Below are 26824 nucleotides of genomic sequence, written 5' to 3' on the forward strand. Positions count from 1 at the left end.
CGTTGTGGGGGGAAAGACGAAGAAAAAAAGAGAGAGACTAGCCAAACCCAGGCAAGCTCTGCTAAGTGCTTATAAGTAGCTGTGAAAAAATAAGTTGTGTTTTTTTTTTTTTCTTTTTGCCAGCATCTGTTGCATTGTTTCTAAATGTTCACAGACCAAAATGCAACTGCCCGGCAAATTTAACGATAACGAAATTAAAGCCCATTGGCAGAAAGCGCGGGGCCATATTACTGTTCACTCAGCCTCTGTCTTGTTCCTACTTTTAATGTATTTTTTCCCAAGGGCCTTTCTTCAACTCCAGGTTTCATTTTTGGCTTTTTATTCTTTTTTATGCCCTAAAATGGGTAGTGTTAGGCCCCAGCAGGTCTACGCAGGCAGTCACAGCACAGAGTTGCTGTTTTGAGATTAGTGTGGACCATTACAGCGTTTCCACAAAGACTAACGAAAACTGCAGTTGTCCACCTAAGTTTGCAGATGGAAAAAATTAATTCACCTGCATAGAACGAATCGATGCGTCACAGCTGCCATCGGCAAGATGGCCCGAGAGTTGTGTGGGTCTATCAGGCTCAGCTGCAGCTTTTCATCTTTTCAGCTGCCCTTCTTTGGTCCTCCTGCAGCTGGACAGGTAGCCCACAAGGGCACGGGGTATACGCAGGCCCTCCCCAGCCAGCTGCGGCAGGCGCTCCTTTTTTGAGGATTACTTGTTCACATACCCAGTTTCCAGCTCATTCCCTTTGGAAAGCTTTTCTTGCGCTCCGTGTTACTAGCGCACAATAGAAGTTAAGCCAGTTAAGCCTCTCTCAAGCCCAAGGAGTCCAATGTGCAAGTGTTTTTTGTTTGGGTCTGTCTGTTTTTTTTCCGGGTGTAGGGGGCAGGGGGTGGGCATTTGAGATAGCTGAGCTGTGTGAAAAAAGTCAGTGTCAGAAAGGCCTCTCTCTGATGCCAATGAATATGTCGTTTCCTAAAGCCTGGTCAGTCTTCTCTGCTGGTTGCAGAGAGTTGAGCTATTACGTATGGCCAAGACGAAAGTGTAATCAGAGAAATAGGTGGAGTTGCTCCTTCTGGTAATTTAATGCCTCACCGTGGTATAGGGCGGATGAATGCTGGCTTTGTACCAAAGCACTTGGTAACCCTGAGATTCAAACCTTAATGCTTTCCAGCAAATTTATATTTTCAGGTAGTGCCGCAGAGATGCGGTGACTATTGTTCACGTATTTTCACGTGTCACTGATTACATGGGTTTTCAAAACAGGCGCAGCAGAAAACTATTCTCATTGACCGGAATGATTTCTAGTAGGATTCTGTTGTTTTTGCCTCTGGGCCTTGTGTTAAAATAGTAATTTCTGGGGGCTGGCAGGTGCTATCAATATCAGAGATGGGCAAATAAGGCATAAATCTGTGTCCTATAGTAAGTTGGATATGAGCGAGCCGGGTACTTTATTATGGGAAATTGTAAAGCTGTTTTTCTAGGAATGGTGCAGCTGTGTCTCACTTGTGTGCGCAGTTGGTGTCTAGACTAAAGGAGACTTGTTAAGCGCTCTGCTGACACGTAGGGATGGATGGAAAATTACAAGAGGGAGCTTGAGCATGTATGTATAGAATGTAAGGACCTGCAGTTAAGGATTTGGATTTGCACCTGAGTCCGTGCCTTCAGATGATGCAAGCGCTATGCCTTATCACCCAGTGGAAACGGTCAAAGAGCTGCTTTGGGACAGAATGTTTATACTGCTCAGGAAGTGTGGCCTTCCAAGGTACTTCAGGTATCCCGAAGAACAGAAGCAAGCAGTAATGATTCCTTTCTCTCTCGATTCCAATACTTGTAGGTAGTGTGCTTGAGAAAGACTTTGGAGGCTTTCCTCAGCCTCTTGATTTCCTCATACCTTTACAAAAGCGGACTGCCAGAAAACAAGAAGACTTCACATGCTTTTTGAGTTTGGTTATTTTATGGGGTTTTTAATTTTTTTTTAGATTTTTTTTTTAGTCCAAATGTAGTAAATTCTCAGTCATACAACTGATAAATTTTCAAGGTCTTTGTGCCGATGGACCATGCTCCAGTTGAACATCAAGTGGAGCAGGAGGTAGCCTTCATCTATGTGGATGAAAATATGGAATCTTGATGGGATGCTGCTGTATTATGGAGAGGAATCTCCGCATCCCCCAGGCTCAGCCAATACACGGACACAGATTTCTGGATGGTGACCATCACTTTCTGCCACCGCTCCTGCTGCCTAGTTGCTCGTCATCATCGGTATCCAGCAGGAGATCACGAAGCTGTGGAGGCACAGTCGTATCCAGGTCATCATCTGAAACTTCTTCCACCAGATTGGAAGGGACCAGTCCTCTTGTGCCATCCGTCAGCTCTCCCAGAAACCAGCCATCTTCATCTACGTCTCCAAAGATGTAAAGGTATTGTCCAGCAGTCAGTGGAAGCTCGTTTTCTGGGTCCTCATTAGGGCCCTCAAAAGGATTGTAGCTGTGACGAGCTATGAATCTTCGAATTAGTGGTGGTGATAATCTGCGAGAATGCAGGCTGCAGCTTGCCATCAGCCACCCTCCCGACTTCTCCAGCCATTCCTGTTCTGGATTTCCGTGTGGCTCCAGCTTTTTCCCAGTCTCCTTTTCCAAATGCTGCCCCTGCAGCTGGTTGGCTTCCTCTGCCTTTTCTGCGGCCTCTCTGGATGTGGAAGAGGCCTCCTTGAGCTGCCGGACTGTTTCCCGCAGCTGCTTGGTAAGGAGGCTGAGCGTATGCGTCTTGTCCTTGAGCCGCTCCACCTCCTCCCTCATCTGCTGAGAGCTTCTGCTCCTCAGCAGGCAGTTCTCCTCTCTAAGGAGGCTGCATTGTCTCTGCAAGTCCTTCAGTGCCCTCAGCAGATGGGCACTCTGCTCCCGCAGCTCCCTGTGCTCAGGTGGGCAGGCCTCTTGTTGCTCTGCAGCCTGAACACCCGCTTCTGCTACAGCCCGATGGCAGGCTGGCCTTTGCCGTGTGCGCGGCCCAGCGGCTGCAGCCCTGGCCCCGTTGCAGGAGGTGGGCGGCTGCCCCTGTCCGTGCTCCAGGATGTAGTGCAGGAAGCATCTCCTCTGCTCCTGCAGTTCGCGCTGGAGGCGCAGGACATGGGCGGCCTGCTCTGCACCGGGCTTCCTGCAGAGCTGCCGCTGGACTTCCTGCTGCAGTCTGTGGGCCTCTCTGCTGCTCTCGCCACTCAGCAGCTCCTTTGCTAGCTGCCGCAGCAGATCCCGTACCTGGCGGTTGGCATTGTTGCACCGCTGCTGCAGCCCCTCCTGCGTCTGGCGGAGCTGGGCCTCCTTCATCTGCAGCAGTTGGCGGATGTCCGCCTCCCGCTGCCTCTGGCTCTGCTCCCGCAGGTGCTGCAGCTTTGATGCCCGCTGTCGCTCCCAGTTGGAGCGCAGTCGGTCGGCCAGGAGCTGCCGCTCCCGCTCTGCCGCCTCCTGCAGCTCACGTCTCTCGACGGCCCGGCGGCGCTGCATCTCCTGGGAGCGAAGCCGCTCGCCCTCCAGCTGGGCCCGCAGCGCCTCCAGCTCCCGCCTGTGCTCCTCCTGCTGTGCGGGGCAGGCAGGGGGCTGGGCCGGGCCCCGGCGCAGAGAGGGCTGGCAGCACTTTGCCTGTCTCTGCGGCATGGTCGCAGGGACCTGAAGAGACCCTCAGCCTCCAAAAGCTGTGGCCGAAGGCCGCTGAAAGCTACTTTCCTTCCTGGGGCCTGCAAGGACAGCTGCCCCTGACCCCGTAGCGCCCACTGCCTCTCGTCCCTGTCACAAGGGTGTGCAGACAGTGAATGCCGTGGGGGGGTGCGCCCACAGTCTTCTATGCTGTGTGCCTGCCTGGCACATAATGGAGGGTGGGGCAGTGCAGCCTTCCGGCCTAACTCACAATGAAGGGAGGGTGGGGCTATGGGGCGGGGCGGCCTTCTGGCCCCAGCTCAAAATGGAGGCTGAGGCATGGTGGCTTCAAGCTGCGCTGGGTGGCAGAGATGTCGCAGTGTTGGACAGAACTGCCTTCCGCAGCACTGGGCTGTGTGCATGACCTTTTGTGGTGCTGGAATATATGGACTTCTCTGGCACTGGAGAAGAAAAGCAGGATGCCATCCAACTCATTGTGATTTCCATTTAGATTCCCGTAAAGGAACTATCTCACCATACCTACGAGCCAGTTAGAGGAAGCTAGTTGCAGGTGTACTCTGCTTAAGGAGCTGCTGGGGCAGACAGCCAGGCTGTCACAAGAAATCAGCAGCCTGAGGTGCTCCTGGGAATCTCTGAGGGAGACGGATAGGAGGTGGTGTTGTGGGAATCAAATGTTGTTTCTGCATTAGAATTGGATAATATTTTTTATTTCATGAACTCCGTTGTCATAGTTCTTTTTGGGAGTCCTTCTACTTAACTTGGGGAAGATCTCAGATAGTTTGCATCACTTATCCTCTAGCCAAATCTTCCCAGGAATGCCGCTCTGTATATAGGTGTATATATGTATATTTTGTCACACACATTGCAAGAATATCCTGCACGAGATCAAACCGGAGAACAAGTCATGGTATGCCCGAGGAAGCGCCTGAAGAGACATCTGAAGGCCTGGCATCATCCCCCCCGGTGCGCTCCTGTTTGCAGGACGCCCGCCATTGCAATCGCGAATAAAATCTGCTGTTATCAGAGATACCATCCTGACAAAAAGTATTTGGATGTTTCCAACAATTTGGGACTCGTCTGGGATTATTATCACCTCTTTGGAGGTCTCCCTACTGCCCTGGACAGGATAGGTGCACCCGCTGATTTCAGCGGTTCTGTCTGTGTAGTGAGGTGACTCCTTGGGACACCCGATAAGAAACCGAGGCTGTTCCATGAAGGTGGGCTCTGTGAAAGCCACGGGGCAGGTAGGCATGGGTATTGATCCCTGGAGACCTGGTAACTTTGTGCGCGGACCAAGGTAAGGGAGTTTGATTCTTGCCTTGGGGGTCGGTGGAGACTCGAGTGAGTGTGTGTGACTGAGACGCGCTTTCAGTGTGAAGCGAGTGCTGAGTCCCGATTTGCGGTTCTGTTGTCCCACAAGGGGCACGGCCAGGGACGGACGAAGCTGTGTTGGTAAAAGGAAGAGTCTCGGCAGGGAGCTGTTGGTGTGCGGTACCCTGGACACTTGACGAAGTGCCAGCAGTACACCCCTATTAATCCGAGAATCGGAGCGAGGTGCTCCAGAGGGATTGGCCCTAGATCCGAGAATCGGAGTGTGGTAACCTGTGAGCTGGGGAGTTCACAGCAGCATTCCGGAGGGATGGGGAATAGGAGCTCCGAAGAACAGGGGAGAAGGGTCCCCAAATTCGTGCCTAGAGATTGCAGCTTGGGAAAGAAGCTTCAGAATTGGAAAATAATCCCCAGACTGGGGAAAAGAACGGGGAAAAGATGTTTAAATACTGTACACAGACATAGCCTAGAGAGCTACTACAGGGAAAATCATGATTTTGACCAAAATAGGGGTCTGACGGAGATTGGGCCTGTCAGACTTTGTATTTATATGTAATCAGTAAGACTCCTTTTTCTGAAACAGAATTGGCTTATGTTGCTGAATGGGTGTATGAAGTAAAAAAAAACGTTCCTCACAAGAAGGAGTTGAAGTTCAAAAGAAAAAGGAAAGAGAAGCAGAAAAATCATAAATGGGATCCCTTATATAACTCCCCCCCCCTTTAATTTCTAAAGCAGTGGAAGCGGCAGTGACATCTCCAGAGAAGGAGAGTGGCTGTGCTGATGATCCTGAGCAGGGTTCTGGAGAGAGGATGCACTCTCGATTACTGAGGGAGTTGGAGTAATGTGAATGGGACCTGGAGAGTTTTCCTTTCCCCAACACTGACCTTACTAATACTTCACTTTATCCTCTTAGGGCAGTCTCCTTAGGTCAAGGGAAATAGGGTATGCAAATGCCTGCTGTTTTTACTAGAAGAAAAGTTAGGAGTTTCAAGAAGAATTCCTTAGTTGAGGATCTTAGAAGTGTAGTAGAACAATTAGATCAATTTCTAGGGCCTAATTTCTACTCGTGGATGGAAATGATGTTTATCATTGATATGTTGTTTATTGAAGAAGGAGGTGGGCAACTATGCAAGTGTGGGAAATGAATACAGAGGGAAGGTTGGGCCCTGCGGGGAGGAAGAGAGAGGAAGGATCCTGAGGATAAATTGTACTGATTATTGTCGCTGTCTTTGTGATTGTTAAATGTTTCTGTCGTGAAAGTGTTGTGTTATGTTATGTTATGTCATGTACGAGGCTGTTGTGGAACAAAGGGTGTCTAAAGTGATACCGGGAAGACCCCCTGGGTTGTATTTTGGCTCACTGGAGAAACACTGCTGGTGAGCCAGGGGGAATACCGAATAAGAAATCAGGAACATAAATGGAGTAAAGGGACCGGTTTTATAATTGAGTGCCCTAATCATAAGACCAAGTGCTGGGTGTTTGTTGAAGGTGAAGAACTGTATTGTTTGATTTGTGGATTTGGAAGGCAGTGGGAGAAACTGTCTTGATGATATATGGAAGTGCAGTTGTTAATGGTGCAATTGGTAATGGTATATGGAAATGTAATTGAGGGTGTACAAATGGTGGAATTGTGGAAAAGCAAACAAACAAACAAACAAAAAACAACGGCAAAAAGGTTAAGGAAAACAGTGAGTTTGAGATATTAGAGTTTGGGTCGGCACGAGAACACATCCCCCACACTACCCCCCCCACCGCGGCTTGTAAGAACAACTCGGTGCGAGAGAGAGGGCTGGGGGCCGGAGCCTCCCGCTGTAACTGTGCGGGGTGTATTAATTGTGAATGGGGATGGGACGGGACAGTGAGAGTGAGAATAGCTGTCATCTGCAGAGATCTCGGGAAACCCGACATCCCAGTGTAAGCACTGGAAGCCTGGGGAGGGGAGGGGAGGGGAGGGGAGGGGCGGATGTGAAACAGAAATTACTAACATTATATTTTAGTAATGATGAAAGTCTGGAAAGTGAAAAGGGTTTGGGAAAAACACGGACTGAGGAAGGCAAAGTTGAGCAGGGTGTAACAGGGATGTCCTTACCTAGAAGAAGAGGTAAGGGGGAGCCTGGAAGGGCTCAGGGAGAGTTCCACCCCCACTGGACCGAAGGCAGCTGGGGAAGCAGGGTCAAGACACTTATTTTCTGATACGGGTGCCTCTTACTCTGTGCTACATCAAGAATTATTACCTGTAGATGATTTTTGTAATAGTTGTAGGAACTCTGGCAAGAGAAGTTTACTTTTGGGGGACCAATTAAATACAGGTTAGGAGAACAAGTAGGATTATACAAATTCTTGTACATGCCAGGTTCTCCAAAACCATTACTTGGGCATGATGTGTTAGAACAGTTGAATGTAGAGATTAAATTCAGTAGAGAAAATTGGAGCTAAGTGTCAAGCAAGACCAATTGACGGAAAATTTTAAGTCTGGCTTTAACACAAACTGGGAAAAGCAATGTTGTACCCCCAGAAGTTAGGTAAATCCTAAATCAGGCGTACACAGGATTGCAGGCATCAGGAATGCCTGGCAGAGCCAAAAATGCAGCCCAATAAAAGTTAAGTTAAAGATGGGAGCCAGCCCAACCAGGGTAAAGCAGTGCTCTTTAAGGATACAAGATTGCAGGAGGATAAAAGAAATAATAAATAACTTTTTGAATTTTGGATTATTAATTGGATAGAAATCCAAATAGAACAGCCCAATCTTGCAAATGAAAAATTGGATGGCAAGAGCTATAGTTTGGTTCAAGCTTTGAGGGCAATTAATAGAAATGTTGAATATATACAACCCGTGGTGTATATCTTTATTAACCAAGTTAAGGAATAAGTAGGCGGGGTTTACCGTTCTGGATTTGAAGTACACCTTTTCCTGCCTGGTTTTGCCAAAGAAAGTCTACGATTATTTGCCTTTGAATAGGAAAACTCCAATATGGGAAGAAGGAAAAAAAAAAAAAATTAAAAATACACATATATATATATAGATAAATAAATAAGAAAAATTCAGCTAACCTGGACAGTGTTACCCAGGGTTGTGAGAACAGCCCAGTGATTTTTGAGAACTGGTCAACTCGTGAGCCTGAGATTTGGGTTCCTCCATCTCACAGTGGAACTTCACTGCAGTACGTGGAGACTACGGTAACAAAGGAGGACTGTGTACAGTGGACTGTGAGTTTGCTGAATTTCTTGATTTAAATGGCTATCAAGTTTCTCAACAGAAAGCACAACTGATCAAAGAGAAGGAAGCAGTTTGCTGAATACCCAGAGCATCAACACAGAGCTACCTCCAAGCCAGCAGTGTGCACTGCAGGGAGGCTGTCTATGCCAGTTGGTCAGACCTACAGGAGGAACCGCTGGACAACGCTGAGGATTCCTGAATTCACTGACGGAAGCAGCTTTGTGAGACAAGGAAACTGTAAGGCAGGATATGCAGTAATGGCTACTGACAAGGTAATTGAAGCAAAACCATTACCTGTGGGGACTTCTGCTCAGAAGGCTGAAATAACTGCCTTGACAAGAACCTTAAATATATGGACAGATGCTAAATATGCTTTTGGGGTGGTACCCACTCATGGTACCATCTGGAAAGAGCGAGGTTTTCTTACACACATGGAAAACAAATTCAGCATGATGTAAATCTACCAAGGAGCAGCGTGGCTGTCGTACATTGTAAAGGACATCAGAAGAGTGACACTGTACAGGAAACTGGGAATATGATGGTGGATCAGGTGGCAGAACAGGCAGCTGAAGGAAAAGAAATTGGTGAACTGGCTTTAATTCCAGGCGGTAAACTTAAAATATCTGAACCTTAATCAGAACCTCTAAGGTATTGTAGAGAGGATAGAAATCTAATTAATAATTTAGAAGGGAAGAGAGCAAGCTGACAGGTGGGTGCACACCCAGATGGACACATTGTCGTGCTCTTTATTATTTTATAGAAATTGGCTCTAAGGGAACATAATAAAACACAAGGGGGTACAGACATCAGAAAGTAACTGTACAGTCCTAGTACCAGGACTGGGTACAAGAGGGGCTTGTTGGGAAAGGGAATCTTTTAGGACAACAGTTGCAAATTGATTTTTTTCAGAACTGCCAGGAAAAAGGAGGGTTTCGGTATATGCTAGTTCTAACAAATACCCTTTTCAGGGTGGCCAGAAGCATTCCCTTGCAGGACCAATAAAACCAAAGAAATGAAAGGTATTGCTGCAGGAGATTATACCAAGTGGGTGTCCTGCAGCAATACCCTTCAACAAGGGAACTCACTTTATTGCAGAGATTGTCCAACAGGTCAGTAAGCATTGGGAATAAATTGGCAATTGCACATATCACACAGACCACAGGCGTGTGGTCAGGTGGAAAAGATGAACTATCTAATTAAATCACAGGTTGTAAAACTGGGCCAGGAAGCTGGACTGTCCTGGCCAAAGTTGTTGCCTTTGGCTCTCCTTAGGAGCAGAATGAAACCTAGAGCCAAAGAGGGGTTAAGTCTTTCAAAATACTGTACAAAAGGCCTTATGTTGTACAAACAGGATCTCTACCCAGGTAGGGAGTGAAATACTGAGCATGTGGTAAGTCTACAAGAACAGCTTCAGGAAATAGAGAAACTGGTTCTAGGAACTAGAGCCCAAGGCCTTGACGGCTTGATACATAATATTTTAACAAGAGATTATGTGTATATAGCAGATGTCTTTCACATTTGCCCCTGAAATCAAGGTGGGTAAATCTGTTCCAGTGCTGCTAACATCCCGCACAGCAGTGGTTAAGAAGGTCCCTCAAATACAATGGGATAATTGTTAGAAATGTTCATTTGATTAAGTGCAGCATTTGATGTAAATGTTTATGTATCTCTTGTGAAAAACATCATTGCAAAGTATACTTATATCAGTAATTGTTTGGTATGTGGGCAAGCTAAGGACTTAAACTTTTCACTTCTTGTTGTCCCTGATGATTTTAAGGCGAGAAATCAAATTGTTGCAGGGTTTGAGTTACTGTCCTTGTGGGTGATGATCAACAAGAATGTAGATTGGATTAACTACATTTGTTATAATCAGTGGAGATTTACAAACTATACAAAAGAGTGCAATAAAGGGAACTGCAGAACAGTTAGATGCCATAAGTAGGATGGCCTGGGAAAATAGAATCTCCTAAGATATGATACAAGCTGGGAGAAAAAAAAAAAAAAAAAAAAGGGTGTATGTGTAATGCTGGGTACCGGTTGTTGCACCTTCATCCCAATAACACAGCTCCAGGTGATACAATAACTAAGGCATTGCAAGGGCTTACCACCCTTGCCAATGAACTGGCAGAAAAATCGGGGATACTTCTATCACTGGATGGTTGGAGTCCTGGTTTGGTGAATGGAATGGGGTGATTGTATCCACGTTTACTTCTTTCATAGTAGTAGCAGGAGCCCTGATGGCCACTGGTTGCTGTGTTATTCCCTGTGTGAGGGGACTGGTACAGTGATTGATCGAGACAGCACTATTGAAGCAAACACCAATGGAGTCACCACATTTGGATAAAATGATGGTATTAGAGGAGATGGGAAATAAAGAAAGTGGAGAAGAGGGAGATGTCTATAAAAGTGAAACTTTAAAAATTGCAGAAAGCAACAGTGTATGAAAAAAGAAAAAGGGGGGGAATTGTGGGAATCAAATGTTGTTTCTGCATTAGAATTGGATAATATTTTTTATTTCATGAACTCCGTTGTCATAGTTCTTTTTGGGAGTCCTTCTACTTAACTTGGGGAAGATCTCGGATAGTTTGCATCACTTATCCTCTAGCCAAATCTTCCCAGGAATGCCGCTCTGTATATAGGTGTATATATGTATATTTTGTCACACACACTGCAAGAATATCCTGCACGAGATCAAACCGGAGAACAAGTCATGGTATGCCCGAGGAAGCGCCTGAAGAGACATCTGAAGGCCTGCCATCATCCCCCCCCAGTGCTCTTTGTTTAACGAAGACTTTGGAGACAAACACCATATCGATACGATGACAAGAAGAGCACTGAGACTTCTTGGAAACAACAGGATGGCTGCTGACTGACACCAGATAACACACGAATCAACAAACGTAAACTGATAAGATTGTGAACCTGGAGCACCCAGCAAATGGGGAAACTGGGCAGGGGATGGATAAAGGGAAAAACAGGGTATAAAGATTGTCATCTTGTGTCCATAGGTGCGCTCCTGCTTGCGGGACGCCCGCCATTGCAATTGCAAATAAAATCTGCCTCTCTGGATGTGGAAGAGGCCTCCTTGAGCTGCTGGACTGTTTCCCGCAGCTGCACGGTAAGGAGGCTGAATGTCTGCTTGAATGTCACTGGCACCTCCTGGTACCGCCTGCTACCTCCCTGTGTTATCTCCTCTCATTTCTGTGGCTCTGACCCCACACGTCAACCCCATGTCCCCTCAAGTCCCCCCGTGCCCCCTGGCCAACTTCGCTCCGGGTCAATGTCACCATGGGGTTGACAGGGATAGGGATGCCTGTGGGGTGCGTGGAGTCCTGGGAGAAGTTGATGGCCGTGCGCAGTGGGGTGATGGTGTCCTCGTCTGTGACAGTGGGGTGGGGGCAGTGCCCCACAAGTGGGGGTCATTGCCCCCAAAATGGGGCTTGTGCCCCACGCGTGCGGGCAACTTGCATGGGGACTGCATTCTGTGATGCTTTGTCCTTTCTCCAAATGTTCTGTGACTTCAGCAATCCCACGTCGTGCCGCAGCAGAAATGGGGTCCTGCAGTACGTCAGTGATCTCTGACTTGAGGTGCGCAGGGGCTGCACGAAGTACGCACGCTGCAGCCTCCCAACTTCTTTGGGCTTTGGGATCGATGTTTGAGCCAAAGGGCTACACGCTGCCATATGGGCAGGTGCCAGGTTCACCCGCTGAGGACACCAAATCCTAAAATAATTTCACAATGGTCTTTAATTGCTGTGCGAGTAGATGACACACGTTTCTCACTGGGAAGCCATAAGCTGACCCCGACAGTTTGGCAGACAGCACTCGCTCCATTCACACTGTAATCGCAGCCCTTTGCTGTCCAGGCTGCACACACAGCTTCTCAGCACCTTGCTGCATTAGTACTGAAATTTGTACTCCCCTACTTATTAGAAATTTCACCAGTAGCCTTTGAGGACAGACTGGAATCAAAATATGTGGGCCTTCATAGCTCGTCTTTTTTTTTTTTTTCTTTTTTTTTCCTTCATGCTTTTATGGGAACTTTGAGATCACAGCCTGAAGCAGTGACGGAGCACCTGGTGAGGGGTGTAGCCCTGCAAGCACAGGTGGATGCAGTGCACCTGTGGGACCAGATGGGGCTGAGCCTGGCTCCACCCCTCCCTCACCTCATTTAAGGGCTGGCAGCCCCAAAGGCAGGGTTTCTTCCTGGAGACTGCCTCCTGTGGATTGTTGGGTGAGCTCTGGTTCTTGGAAGGAGGTGTTTCTTTATTGCAGGGCTTTGGTCTCTGCCTTTCTAAGGGGGTCCTAAGCTGGGTCAGCTACTGAAGGAGCTATCTCTGCTATGCCTGTCCTTATGATGCCCTTCAATTGTTCTCTGACGGGAATGAAGGGGTTATCTCCCTTTCTCTGAACTGGTAATGGAGGGACTGATGTTTGTTCCGTTCGTTTGCTCTTGTCTCGTTTCTGGAATGCTTCAATCGCCCCAAGGTAATGCTGGTTGGCTGACTGAGCATTGCAAATCTGGAAATGCCTGGAGCTAATGTGCTTTTCCGTAAAGGGATTCTGTGTTCTCCAGATCTTCTTTGCAGCTCTTTTTAAGTTGAATATCTTCCCGTGAAGTCTCTGTTCCCTCTTTCGTGATTCTCCTTGCATGATCTCCAACCTGGGACTCCAAACTTGGTTTCTCTGCTACCACGTTGCCCCAACTCTTTTTATGGCACATTCCCTCTGTGTCCTTGTGTCCTGTTTGTGTCTTGGAGTCCTCCCTGTGTCTTCTGCCCCCCTGTCCCCTCTGTGTCTCCTGTGCCACGTATTAATTTCACCCATGCTGAGTATTGTTTAAGGGCACGTATTTAAATTATGCTCCGTGTCTCTTTGGATCCTGTTCTGTTTTGCAGCTCGATGGGGTTTAAGGGTTCCTGGGGCTCTTCTAGTTAGTGGTTTAAGCACTGTGAAATCTGTGGAGCAGATAATAGAACACCACGAATCCCTTGTATGCAGGTGGGTTTTGTGATGGCTGTGGGACACTCACTTAGAGATGGAATGGGGGTCACAAGGGGCTCGCCTTGCTCCCTGGGGTTTATTCTTCCAGCCCAATAAGCTACGTGGCTGGTGATAGAGTGTGGTGCATGTATCAGGCTGGGACCTGAGCTTAAGAAAACCCCCAGCCCCAGTGGCCGTTTTCTTCATCCTCGCTTAGTGTAATACAGTCTCCACTACTTGAGCATACTGAACACAAGTATTCTGTTCCTGTTTTGTCTGGTTCTCTCCTAGACCTCCCTTACAGATTTGTCAGTAGTAACAGATGTCAGGGCATAGTTCTCAGGGCACGTTGTGGCCGACCACCCCAGGGTCCTAGGGTTCTTTCTGTTTTTATGGCAGATCCGGCTTCATCTTTATAGGAAACAAAGGATTGTCGTCTACTGGATCACTTTGTCTGGATCACCCCAGATATCTCCATCCCAATTGTCAGGGGATGCTGTTAGTTTCCTAGTCTGTATGATACCCAACCTCCCCACCCCTCTTCCTTCCATCCCCTGACCGCCATTCAATAGCCAGCTCTGCAGCTGTGGGACCCACCAGTGTGATGAAGCAGTACCTCTGGTGTGCTGAATACTGGCACTGGCACAGAGAGGCTCTATGGCTGATGTGAATCTTCCTGACTGGACTACTTGGTGAGTTTCCCCAGAGCTGTTGAGCACACAGGCTTCCCTACCTACCCTGGTTGCTCACCATGCCATCGATGTCCTTTGTGGACATGGCTTCAGGTATCATACCAGAGACTCCTTAGAGTCGGAAGCAACCATTTATGATGGTCTAGTCTGACTTGCCCACAATGAACAGGGACATTCACAGCTAGATCAGGTTGCCCTGCGTGTCACCTTGGAAGGGACAGGGCATCCACCGCATCTCTGGGCAACCTGGTCTGCTGTGCAGAATCACAGAATGTCCTGGGTTGGAAGGGACCTGGAGGATCGTGAATCTCCAACCCCCCCCTGCTACGTGCAGGGCCATCAACCTCCACATTTCATACTAGACCGGGCTGCCCAGGGCCCCATCCAACCTGGCCTTGAACACCTCCAGGGATGGACGGGGCATCCACAGCCTCTCTGGGCAGCTGTTCCAGCACCTCACTGCTCTCTCTGTGAAGAACTTCCCCCTGACATCCAACCTAAATCTTCCGTCCCTCAACTTAAAACATTTCCCCTTGTCCCTTGCTATGAAAGATATTTTCCTTATATCTAACCTAAATTTTCCCTTCTTCTTTCCTTCAGCTCCCCTTTGGGTATCGGTATGGCTGTTACCAGGTCACCTCGGGGCCTTCACTTCTCCAGGCTGAACAGCCCCAGCTCTCTCAGCCTGTCCTCACAGGTGAGGTGTTTGATCCTTCGGTTCTTTTTTTTTCTTGTGGCCGTCCTCTGTATGTGCTCCAATGGGTCCATGTCTCTTCTGCACTGAGGGCTCTTCATATGGACACAGTACTCCAGGTGAGGCCTCTTCAGCACAGAGCAGAGGGGCAGGATCACTTCTTTTCACCTGCTGACCGCACATCTTTTGGTGCAGCCCAGGGTGTGGCTGGTTTTCTGGGCTGGGAGGGCACTTTGCTGGCTCGTGTACAGCTTGGCATCCACCAGGTCTTTTGGGACAGGCCTATGCTCAGCCTTTTCATCCCCCAGCATGTATCAGTAGTGGGGGGTTCTCTTGTCCCGGGTGCAAGACACTGCGCCTGGGTTTGTTGAAGCTGATGAGGTTTGTCTGTGCCCGCTGCTCGAGCCTGTCGAGGTCCCTGTGGTTGGCGTCCCGTCCCTCTGGCGTGTCACTGCTCCCCACAGGTTGGTGTTGCCAGCAAACTTTCTGAGGGTGCGCTTGATCCCGCTGGTGATGCCACTGATGAAGATACTGAAGAGTCTCAGCCCCAGCACGGACCCCTTTGAGATGCCATTCATCACCGATCGCCATCCAGACACGGAGCCGTTGGCTCCTGCACTCGATCCTGCAGCCGGTTCTTTGTCCATTGAACAGTCCGCTCACCAAATCCGTATCCTTCCAAGTTGGAAAGAAGGATGTTGTGTGTGAGGCCTTGCTGAAGTCCAGGTGGATGATATCAGTGGTTCTTCACTTGGCTATTGATGCAGTGACGCCATCACAGACGGCCACTAGATTGGTCAGGCAGGATTTACCCTTTGTCCTCTGGGTGCTCCAACAGGTCCCTGTCTTTTCTGCGCTAAGGACTCTACTCCTGGGCGCGATCCCTAAATATGGGATCACGTAGAATATCGTCTCAGATAAGGGAAACCACTTTACTTCACAAGTCCTACAGGAGCTAATGAGAACTCTAGAAATCAAGCGGGAGTTCCGTACTCACCAGCACCCTCCTTCTTCAGGGAAAGTAGGATGGATCGGTCAGATGCTGACAAAGCGCTTGTCAAAATGGATTTTAGAGACCAAATGACCATGGCCAAAGCGTTTACCTGTAGCCCTTCTCAGAATACGAACCGCTCCCAGAAAAGACTTGGGAGTATCACCGTACGAAATGCTGTTTGGGTTGCTGTACTTGGGAGGGAGAGGTGAGATGCCCTCTCTTGAAACCAAGGATAAGTTTCCTAAGAACTACATACTCGGGTTGTCTGCTTCTCTGTTATCCCTCAAGGGACATGGACTGCTGTCTTGAGCTCCACCTCTGGAATTTCTAGTGCCCTCATTCCGTGCTGGAGGCTGGGTCCTAACACGCACGTGTAAGGAATCAAAGCTTCAGCCCGAGTGGGATGGACCATTTCAGGTGCTGCTGCAGTGGATGTCGTCTGCCTTGACTTCAGCAATGCTTTTGATACAGTCTCCCACGACATCCTGCAAATGAAGCTGAGGAAGCGTGGGATAGATGAGTGGACAACGAGGTGGGCTGAGAACTGGCTTACTGGCTGAGCTCAGGGGGCGGTGATCGGCGGTGCGGAGTGCGGTTGGAGAGCTGTGAGTGGCGGTGCTCCCTGGGGGCTGGTGCTGGGTCTGGTTGTGAAAGGTAGGTTGTGTTTTTGCAGTAGAAGCTTTTAGTGTTTTCTGTACGTAGTATTGACCTTCACTGAACTTATAACCCTCTTGTGAAATAGCTGTTTTCCTTCCACTAAGAAAGCTGTTGAACAGAGTAGAAAGTTAAAGATTGGGGGCGTTCTGACTGGGGTAGAAGTGAGCCAGGTGCAAAACAAGGCAAAGATGCGGGGTGGAGAAAGAGAGCCCAGCACAGGGCAGAACGCATGTGCTCACTCTTGGAAATATGGCCCTCGTGGCCAATCGGGGGAACTGCATCGAGGTTGTTTCAGCGGTCTCTGGTGCCCCCACGCGGTCAATCGGCAGAATTGCGGCAGCGTTGCTATGTCGCCGCAGGCAGCAGGGTGCATGCGCGCAGGCACGCGGAAGTGGTGCTCTGTCCCCTGGGAAGTAGTGCGCATGCGCCACAGAGCTTTCCAATCGCACACATTTCTTCGAAGTCCTGAGGTGCAGGTGAGCAGTCAATACTTGGACCTTCGGCTCCGCGACACTTTTCTCTCTTCCGATCCAGAATGCTCCTCGTCTGTTTCCTCGGGCGGTTTTATGCCCCGGTCTGCTTCGAGAACGTACTGAACGCACTGCAAACGACGGCGCGTGCGTTTTGCGGCCGTGAGGAAAGCGTGCGTATTGCGGCGCCGAGGCTGGCGCGCGCGCAGAGCACGTGACACACACGCATTGCGGGGCACAGACAGGCGCATGCCCCGTTCGGAGCAGAATCCAGTGCGTGCGTAGCGCTTTTTTTTTTCCTTCTTCTTCTTCTTCTTCTTTTTTTTTTTTTTAAACCACTGGCGCATGCGTCGTGCTTTCTCATGAATCGCGCGTCCGTACTCCGTGCTGTTGTCTGGAGAACCGCGCCGGCGTAGTGCGGTGCGGAGACTGCCGCGTGCGCGGTGCCTTGCTTGGCCCGTGCGCGTTGCTCTCGCGAGACTTGCTTTTCCAGGAACGCTGCCGTGCAGGGCTGGGGCTGGAGCCCCAAACGCCTGCTCCTCCGCCGCGGCGGCAAGCACGTTAGGTGCCACGAGGCGCTGAGGGGCAGCCGTGAGCCGGCCCGGTCCGTTCCCGGGTGGGCTCGGGCATAAATCGGCGGAAATAGACGAGGGGCATCCTGGATTAGAAGGGGAAATTATCGCTGAGCCGGCGCTCCGAGAATCGGCTGCTTGCCCGTCCCCGCAGTGGTCTGTCGAAACAATTGCTATCTTTCAGTTGACGGGCGCGTGTTCGCTATTATCTGGAGGACTGATCACCATAGAGAGCGGCGGATTAGCGGCGCAGAGCGGTTAAAACGCCACTTCCGCGTTTCTACGCGCATGCGTTGTACCGCTTGCCGGCCTGAGCAGCGGGCAGCGGCAGTTCCGCGGATTGGCCACGAGGTGGCAGCAGAGACCGCGGGAAGAACTCCGGCGGCATTGCCGGGGACCCGCGGCGCAGGCCGTGGCGATCCGTTCTGCGTTGTGATGACGGGGGAAGAGCGCGAAGTTAGAAGCGGGGGGAAAAGACGAAGAAAACAAAGGGAAACTATTCCAGACCCCGGAAAGCTGTGCTAAGTGCTTATGAATATCTGTTACAAAAGAAAACAGACTCGTTTTTGCCAGCATCCATTGCACTGTTTCTAAATATTCACATACCGAAATGGAACTGCCCGGCAAATTTAACGATAACGAAATAAAGCACTTTGGCAGAAAGCACAGGGCTATATTAACGTTTGCTCAGCCTCTGTCTTGTTCACATTTTAATGTATTTTTTCCAAGGTCTTTCTTCAACTCCAGGTTTCATTTTTGGCTTTTCATTCTTTTTAATGCCATAAAACGGGTAGTTTTAGGCCCTAGCAGGTCTACGCAGGCAGAGACAAAGTTGCAGTTCTGAGATTCTTGGGGACTGTTACATCATTTCCACAAAGATTAACAAAACCTGCAGTTCTCCACTGAAGTTTACAGATGGAAAACACGAATTCAGCTGCATAGAAAGAATCGATGTGTCACAGCTGCCAGCGGCAGGACGGCCAGAGAGTTGTGCAGGTCCACCCGGCTCAGCTGCACCTTTTTTATCTGCCCTTCTCTGGTCCACCTGCAGCTGGACAGATAGCCCACAAGGGCACGGGGGACGCAGATCCCCCCGGCCAGCTGCAGCAGTCGCTCCTGCCAGCGCTCCCTTTCCTCCCGACCATTCCCATTTTGCAGGCTGGTGCCCTGTGTGGCAGAGGAGGAGAGAGCTGCGGGCAGAAGGAAAACAGGGTGCTGGGATTCCTCCAGCCCGCTGCCAGATGTCTTCTCTGGCATGTTGGGGGTGGGCAGAGGACTGTGGGAGCAGCTTCGAGGCTCTGGGCAGGAGGGAAGGCAGCAAAGATGCAGCTTCAGGCAGCGGACTCTGAGCTGGAGCGGTGCAGCCAGGCACGGCTGCACAGCTCACAGTCTGGACACACGGAAGAAGTTCGTCCAGCTGAGGGCTGCAGGGCTGTCCTTACCAAGCGCTCCCCCATGCTGCAGTTCTGCATGGGCACCGATTGCTCAAGCTCTTCCCACTGCAGGAGCTCAGAAGCGACAACAGCCCCGACCCCAAACCAGGCAGGTAATGACAACATCCACACACAGATACATACCCGATACAGAATCTGGCACTCTACAGTCCTCCCAGAGCTTGTTGCTGCTTTTTAGGCTGCTCCACCGCTATTCTGTCCTTTTCCCTTCATTCCCCTATGTCTCGCCCCCTTCCTTCGCCCTGTGCCATCCCCATTCCTTTTTCAGGCTTCCTCCTTTCTTTCCTCACTTCCTTCCCCGTCCCTTCCCCCACAGGCAACGGCCTGTGTTCTGCTGCTGTTTCAGCTGACAATCCTGAAACCACACTTTTCAAAGACATTGGATCAGATCGCATACTGTCACTGATTTAAAAAAGAAAACAACAAGTGCAGTATTATGTACGGATAACAAACTGCTACCTGCTTGAAAAACAGTAGCAGCTCCTCATCCTGGAGTGTCACCATCACCCCCATGTTGGGCTGGCACTGCTCATCTGCCCCGCAGTGCTGCTCAAACTCCTGGCACAGCCTGCCACCTCCTTGTGTCACCTCCACGTGCCACCTCCTCTTGCCTCTGTAGTTCTGACCCCACGCGTCAACCCCATGTCCCTCCGTGTCCCCCCATGTCCCTGTGTCCCCATGTGCCCTCTCATGTCCCCTCAAGTGCCCCCACGCTCCCTGCCCCGCTTTGCTCCATGCTGATGTCGGCTTGAGGACAGGGACGGGGATGCCTGTGGGAGTGGAGTCCGGGGAGACGTTGCTGCCCATGCGCAGTGGGGTGATGGAGTCCTCGGGGCATGGCTGTGACAGTGGGGTGAGGGTAGCACCCCACAAGTGGGGATCATTGCCTCCAAAATGGGGCTTGTGCCCCCTGCATGTGGGCAAGTTGTACGGGGAGTGCGTTCTGGAGATGCTTTGTCTGCTCTCCAGATCTGCAGTGACTTCAGCAATCCCACGTCGTGCCGCAGCAGAAATGGGTCCTGCGGTACGTCAGTGATCTGTGACTTGAGGAGCGCAGGGGCTGCACGAAGTACGCATGCTGCAGCCTCCCTACTTCTTTGGGGTTTGGGATTGATGTTGCAGCCCAAGGGCTACACAGTGCCTTACAAGCAGGTGCCAGCTTCACCCACTGAGGACACCAAATCGTAAAATATTTTCACGATGGTCTTTAATCGCTGCGTGAGTAGGTAATGCACATTTCTCACTGGGGAGCCATAAGGCTGACCCTGACAGTTTGGCAAACAGCACTCGCTCCACTCACACTGTAATCGCAGCCTTTTCGCTGCACATGCGGCTTCTCAGCATCTTGCTGCATCAGTATGAAAATCTGTGCTCTCCTACCTATGAGAAATTTTATCAGTTGCCTTTGAGGACATCTGACTGGAATCAAAATATGTGGGCCATCCTTGCTCATTCAGTGATAAACTTCCCCTTGCCAGACAGGCAGACCCAATTCACTTTTTTTTTTTTTTTTTTTTTTTTATTCATGACGTTATGGGAACTTTGAGATCACAGCCTGAAGCAGTGATGGAGCATCTGGTGAGGGGTGGTGCAGCCCTGCAAGCACAGGTGGAAGCAATGCAGCTGTGGGACCAGGTGGGGCTGAGCCTGGCTCCACCCCTCCCTCACCTCATTTAAGGGCTGGCAGCCCCCAAGGCAGTGTCTTTCCCTGGAGGCTGCCTGCTGTGGACTGTTGGGTGAGTGCTCTTTCCTGGAAAGAGGCAACTGATTTTTGTTCTATGCTGTAGGGCTTTGATCTTTGCCCTCTGATCTGAGGGGATCCGAAGCTGGACTGGAGCAGCTATGTCTGCTATGCTTGTTCTTATTTTTCCTTTCAGCTCTTTTCTTAAGGGAGTGAAGGGGTTATCTCCCTTTCTCCGAACTGGTAATGGAGGGGCTGATGTACATTCCTTTATTTTGCTCTTGTCTCATTCCTGGAATGCTTCAGTCAGTCCCAAGGTAATGCCGGTTGGCTGACTGAGCATTGCAACTCTGGAAATGCCTGGAGCTAATGTGCTTTTGCGTAAAGGGATCCTGTGTTCTCCAGGTTTCCTCTGCAACTCTTCTTAAGTTCAGTACCTTCTTGTGAAGTCTCTGTTCCCTCTTTCATGATTCTCATTGCCTAATCTCCAACCTGAGACTCCAAACTCGGTTTGTCTGCTACCACGTTGTCCCTATCCATTTCATGACGCGTACCCTCTGCATCCCCCTCTACGTTCCCTCTGTGACCTCGTGTCCCGCCTGTGTCTGTGTCCTCCCCGTGTCCTCTGCCCACGTCCCCTCTGTGTCTCCTGTGCCACGTATTACTTCCGCCCATGCTGAGTATTGTTTAAGGGCACGTATTTAAACTATGTTCCGTGTACCTTTGGATACCGTTCTGTTTTGCAGCTCGATGGGGTTTAAGGGTTCCCGGGGCTCCTCTAGTTAGTGGTTCAAGCACTGTGAAATCTGTGCAGCGGATAATGGAACGCCGGAAATCCCTTGTTTGTGCATCGCTTGTATGCAGATGGGTTTTGCGATGGCTGTGGGACGCTCACTTCAAGATGGAATGGGGGTCACAAGGGGCTCGCCTTGCTCCCTGGGCCCAATAAGCTTCCGTCCCAATAAGCTTCTTGGCTAGTAGTAGGGTGAGGTGCATGTATTGGGCTGGGAGCTGAGCTTAAGAAAACCCCCGGCCCCAGTGGCCGTTTTCTTCATCCTCACGTAGTGTAATATAGTCTCTACTACTTGAGCATACTGAACACGAATATTCTGTTGCTGTTTTGTCTGGTTCTCTCCTAGGCCTCCCTTACAAATTTGTCAGTAGTAACAGATGTCAGGGCATAGTTCTCAGGGCACGTTGTGGCCGACCACCCCAGGGTCCTAGGGTTCTTTCTGTTTTTATGGCAGACCTGGCCTCGTATTCATAGGAAACAAAGGATTGTCTTCTACTGGACCACTTTGTCTGGATCACCCCAGATATCTCCATCCCAATTGTCAGGGGATGCTGTTAGTTTCCTAGTCTGTATGATACCCAACCTCCCCACCCCTCTTCCTTCCATCCCCTGACCCTCATTCAATAGCCAGCTCTGCAGCTGTGGGACCCACCAGTGTGATGAAGCAGTACCTCTGGTGTGCTGAATACTGGCACTGGCACAGAGAGGCTCTATGGTTGATGTGAATCTTCCTGACTGGACTACTTGGTGAGTTTCCCCAGAGCTGTTGAGCACACAGGCTTCCCCACCTACCCTGGTTGCTCACCATGCCATCGATGTCCTTTGTGGACATGGCTTCAGGTATCATACCAGAGACTCCTTAGAGTCGGAAGCGACCATTTATGATGGTCTAGTCCGACTTGCCCACAATGAACAGGGACATTCACAGCTAGATCAGGTTGCCCTGCGTGTCACCTTGGAAGGGACAGGGCATCCACCGCATCTCTGGGCAACCTGGTCCACTGCGCAGAGTCACAGAATGTCCTGGGTTGGAAGGGACCTGGAGGATCGTGAATCTCCAACCCTCCCCCCTGCTACGTGCAGGACCATCAACCTCCACATTTCATACTAGACCGGGCTGCCCAGGGCCCCATCCAACCTGGCCTTGAACACCTCCAGGGATGGACGGGGCATCCACAGCCTCTCTGGGCAGCTGTTCCAGCACCTCACTGCTCTCTCTGTGAAGAACTTCCCCCTGACATCCAACCTAAATCTTCCGTCCCTCAACTTAAAACGTTTCCCCTTGTCCCTTGCTGTGAAAGATATTTTCCTTATATCTAACCTAAATTTTCCCTCCTTCTTTCCTTTAGCTCCCCTTTGGGTATCGAGAGGCTGTTACCAGGTCACCTCGGGGCCTTCACTTCTCCAGGCTGAACAGCCCCAGCTCTCTCAGCCTGTCCTCACAGGTGAGGTGTTTGATCCTTTGGTTCTTTTTTTTTTCTTGTGGCCGTCCTCTGTATGTGCTCCAATGGGTCCATGTCTCTTCTGCACTGAGGGCTCTTCATATGGACGCAGTACTCCAGGTGAGGCCTCTTCAGCACAGAGCAGAGGGGCAGGATCACTACTTTTCACCTGCTGACCGCACATCTTTTGGTGCAGCCCAGGGTGTGGCTGGTTTTCTGGGCTGGGAGGGCACTTTGCTGGCTCGTGTACAGCTTGGCATCCACCAGGTCTTTTGGGACAGGCCTATGCTCAGCCCTTTCATCCCCCAGCATGTATTGGTAGTGGGGGGTTCTCTTGTCCCAGGTACAAGACACTGCGCCTAAATTTGTTGAACCTGATGAGGTTTGTCTGTGCCTGCTGCTCAAGCCTGTCTAGGTCCCCCTGGCTGGCATCCCGTCCCTCTGGCGTGTTGCTGCTCCCCACAGCTTGGTGTTGTCAGCAGGGTTTCTGAGGGTGCGCTCGATCCTGCTGGTGATGTCACTGACGAAGATATCGAAGAGTCTCAGCCCCAGCATGGACCCCTTTGGGACACCACTCATCAGCAGTCGCCATCCAGACATGGAGCCATTGACCGCTGCTCTCTGGACTCCCTCCTGCAGCCGGGTCTTTGTCCATTGAACAGTCCACCCATCGAATCCGTGTCCTTCCGATTTGGAAAAAAGGATGTTGCGGGGTATTGTGTCAAAGGCCTTACTGAAGTCCTGGTAGATGATATCAGTGGCTCATTGCTTGTCTATTGATGTCTAGGGACACCATCACAGACAGCCAATGGATTAGTCAAGCAGGATTTACCCTTGGTGAAGCCGTGCTGGTTCTCCTGTGTCACCTCCCTGACATGTGTGTGCCTTAGCGCGACTTCCACGAGGATCTACTCTGTGCTCTTTCCCAGCACGGAGGTGAGACTGTTATGTTGGTAGTTCCCAGGATCGTTCTTTCTTCCCTTCTTAAAAATGGTTGGTGCTGCCTTTTCTCCATTCACCGGGGACTTCACCTGATTGCCATGACCTTTCAAATATCATTGAGAGTGGCTTGGCAGCTACATCACCAAACTCCCTTATGACTCTGTGATGCGTCTAATCGGGTCCTATAGAATCCTGGATTTCCGGTTCTACAGGTGGACTGGAACCTGGGGGTGGCAGGGACGGCACTGCTTCCTCAATCCCCACCTGCCAAATCTAATATTTGAGGGCTGTGTGATGAGCACACGTTAGAGAAGACGGAGGCAGAACTGTCGAGTACCTCAGCCTTCTCCTTGTCTGTTACCAGCTACAGTGCTGCTGGTAAGCAGCATCGTGCACAGAGCACAGCTGCCTTGCTCAGAGAACGGGGCACTGCAGTGCACTTCTGTGCTGGAGGCGCTACCTTGCACGTGCGGGACAGTGCCTTCATCATTGTATTGCAATCAACAGGTGGTGGCAGGGAACCGCAGTGCTCCTGGGTGGTGTAACAGCTGCACCGAGAAATCTGTGGCTCCTCATGAGAGCAGCGAGAAATAGAAAGTCTCGTTTCCTGGAATGCTCTGACTTTGCTGACTGGCTGCTGGTTGCCCAAACTGGTAAGGACAATGTAACTCCCATCAGTGTTTACCCATTGCTTACTACAATGTAGTAACAGTGTTACTGTGCTGCAGGCTACTCTATAGTCTGCCTGTTTTCTTCCTCCTGAGTTCTTGACTCTGGCCTTTCCCTGCAGTCTTGCCCGTGCCTTGGCTTTCTTTTGGGTGTACCTTGTGGCGTTTTCTTTGCCCTTGCCCTTTCCTTGGCAGTTCTCTATGGCGTTTTCCTTGCCCTTGCCTTTGCCTGCCCTGGGTGTTCTGCTTGCCTTTGCCTTGCTGGGATGGGCTGGGAGGCAGCATTAACTTTCTTCTTGACCTGAACCCCAAGCTTTGCGGAGCTTCGGCGCTGCTCGTAAGAGCAATGTGCACGGGGTGCAGCCCCCGCATATGTGGGGCAGTGCCTTCATTACTGTATTGTGTTTAACAGGTGGCAACGGAAGAGGGTCTGCTGTTTCTCCAAACAACATTGTTTGCTATCCTGTCTCTGGAATGCAAGGTAGCATGCTTGGACAGTAAGGCCACAAATTAACAAAGCAGCAGCAAATTGGTGGATGGAATTCTGGAGTTGTAGCTGATAAGACGACTGCCTGGAGTGAGTCAAGCATCCTTCAGCTTGAACCAGGTCAAAGTGTGCACAGCAAGAAAGACATGGCCTTCATCAAAAGACCACCAGATGACCCTGAGAGGTACCTCACATGTGTAAAAGAACTGAGACCTGGGGCGAGAAAAAATGTCAATCCTACTGGGGACTCGCTGTAATAACTCAACCTTTCCTTGGACTTCCCCCAGACGGCGAGCTCGGGCTTTACAGGCTAGAGGTGGAGCTAACACAGAGACCTCTGGATTTTCAAAAAGGAACAAGAAGGCTGAGAATCGGGTGCTTTGTTTGACGTTTTTACTGGCTGTCCTACTTAAGGATTCTGCCTGTCCATAGGCACGTTTGGTTGGTTTGGCTGGAACTTAGGAGCCTGGTGCTTATGACTTCGGTTCTTTGTGATACAGAGCTGCGCCCTTTGCTGCCCAGGCCAAATGCACGTGTTGTTGGAAGAGATTACTCTATGCATTTTACTTTTTTTTCTTTAATGCTTTTAAAGAGTGAGAGTGGTATACGCCTTCAAACAGGTAACACATAAAACTTGTTTGTTTGTTTGTTTTCCTTTTTTCCTTCGAGCACTGGTTCGGGGAAATATGGATGCTTTCTTCTCTGCCGCTATGTTTCCTGCAGTGGAATTTGGGGAATGGCTTCTGTTGTTGATTTTTCAATACTGAAGAAACATAGCATTCTTTTTATTCTGCCTATGTAGAACTCCCTTTGTTTCCTCTGTAGTTTTGAGTTGTGCTCTGGAACAGAATGTTCAGCTGAATCTAGAACAGCTGCCAAAGAGGAGTCTGCGGGCAAGTGGCTCTGGATTTCCCAGGCAGAGGTCGTAAAGCTCCTTGCCTGCTCACAAAGCGTTCTCATTGTTTTTATACAGTGTTCTATTTTACTGCTGTATTGAGACTTTTATGAAAAATCCTTTGTTTCCCAAAGGTGATGCTGAGAAACACGCCTCATGATGACTTATGCATACCTCACATTTCATATTAATTCTCCCTTTGGGTCAAAAGTAGACCAAATCCTTGAAACCGTGCCTGGGAATCCCACTGATATTGAAACAGTTCAGCAGTGGTGCCCATGGTCAGAACGCCCTGCGGCGGCAGATCCTGGCACTGACTGTGAATGGAAGAACTGACAACAAATCGCTCGATATCAAAATTGACCCGGTGGATATTTACAAGCGCCGGGAGACCCAGACAGGATCTCAGAGTTGCATGGCCAGGTACAGAAGTTGTTTTACTGGTGGTTTTTTTTGTTTGTTTTCTTTTGCAACGTTAAGGATTGTTAATCATTCCTTGCCATCCTTGGCTTCACTGCGCCCTCCTGTCCAACTGACACCAGCTTTTTCACCACCTCAGTTGCCTTCAAAAAAAAAAAAAAAAAGCATGACAAAATCAATTTGATGATGACTTTATTTATTTATTTACCGATATTCTTAAGCACTTAGCAGAGTTTTGCTGGGCATAGAAGTTTTCGTTGTTTTTCTTCATCTTGTTCCAATTGACGTAATTTTCTCCTCCCTCAACCCCCACCTAACTGCGTTTTTCCTCTGCCCTCACGAGAGAGAAGGAACGGAGCGCCAGAAGCTGCGGCGCGGCTCCGCGTCAGTCCAGTCGGAGCTGTTGTTTCCGCGGTCTCTGGTGCCCCCTCGTGGCCAATCGGTGGAATTGCGGTCGCGTATGTTCGGTGCCGCAGGCAGCATTACGCATGCGCGCAGGCACGCGGAAATGGCGTACGTACGTTCACATCGCTCTGCGCAGCGAATCTGCCGAGCTTTGTTATGGTTAGTCCTCCAGGCAACAGCACGCATGCGCCAGAGAACTCATAAATAGCTTTCAAATCTACCAGGCCCTGAGATGCAGTCGAGCAGTCAATTCCTGCTGGCTCAGCAACGGTTTTCTCTCTTGCTGTCGGAAGTGCTCCTTGTCTACTTCCTCGGACGGTTCGACGCTCGAGCCTGCCTCGGGAACAGGCACATGCGTAGTGCGGTGCGGAGGGTGGCGCTTGCGCAGTGCAG

General features: G+C 50.0%; 1 protein-coding gene across 10 annotated transcripts in view; it reads left to right on the forward strand.

Moving 5' to 3' along the window:
• Window positions 1-26310, forward strand: part of LOC149917990 (uncharacterized) — a 45918-nt gene extending 19608 nt beyond the window's left edge. For 3 of the 10 annotated variants that reach the window (XR_016467212.1, XR_016467213.1, XM_090141973.1), the window contains 5 exons: window positions 14458-14554; window positions 22522-22617; window positions 23021-23327; window positions 23402-24209; window positions 24637-26310. Coding sequence is in view for 7 of the 10 variants with exons in the window: in XM_090141969.1 (XP_089998095.1) it covers window positions 18196-18790; window positions 22522-22617; window positions 23021-23327; window positions 23402-23504 (1101 nt within the window). In the remaining 3 variants the exon portion in view is untranslated. Of the gene's footprint in view, window positions 1-12835; window positions 13184-13533; window positions 13858-14457; window positions 14555-16673; window positions 18791-22521; window positions 22618-23020; window positions 23328-23401; window positions 24210-24636 lie in introns of those variants that run through there. The other 7 variants (XM_090141974.1, XM_090141969.1, XM_090141970.1 and 4 more) reach the window with 7 other exon arrangements.
• The last annotated feature ends 514 nt before the right edge of the window (window positions 26311-26824 follow it).

This window comes from Phasianus colchicus, chromosome 5 (assembly GCF_987193195.1).
Source record: "Phasianus colchicus chromosome 5, bPhaCol1.hap1.1, whole genome shotgun sequence".
Classification (NCBI taxonomy): Eukaryota; Metazoa; Chordata; class Aves; order Galliformes; family Phasianidae; genus Phasianus; species Phasianus colchicus.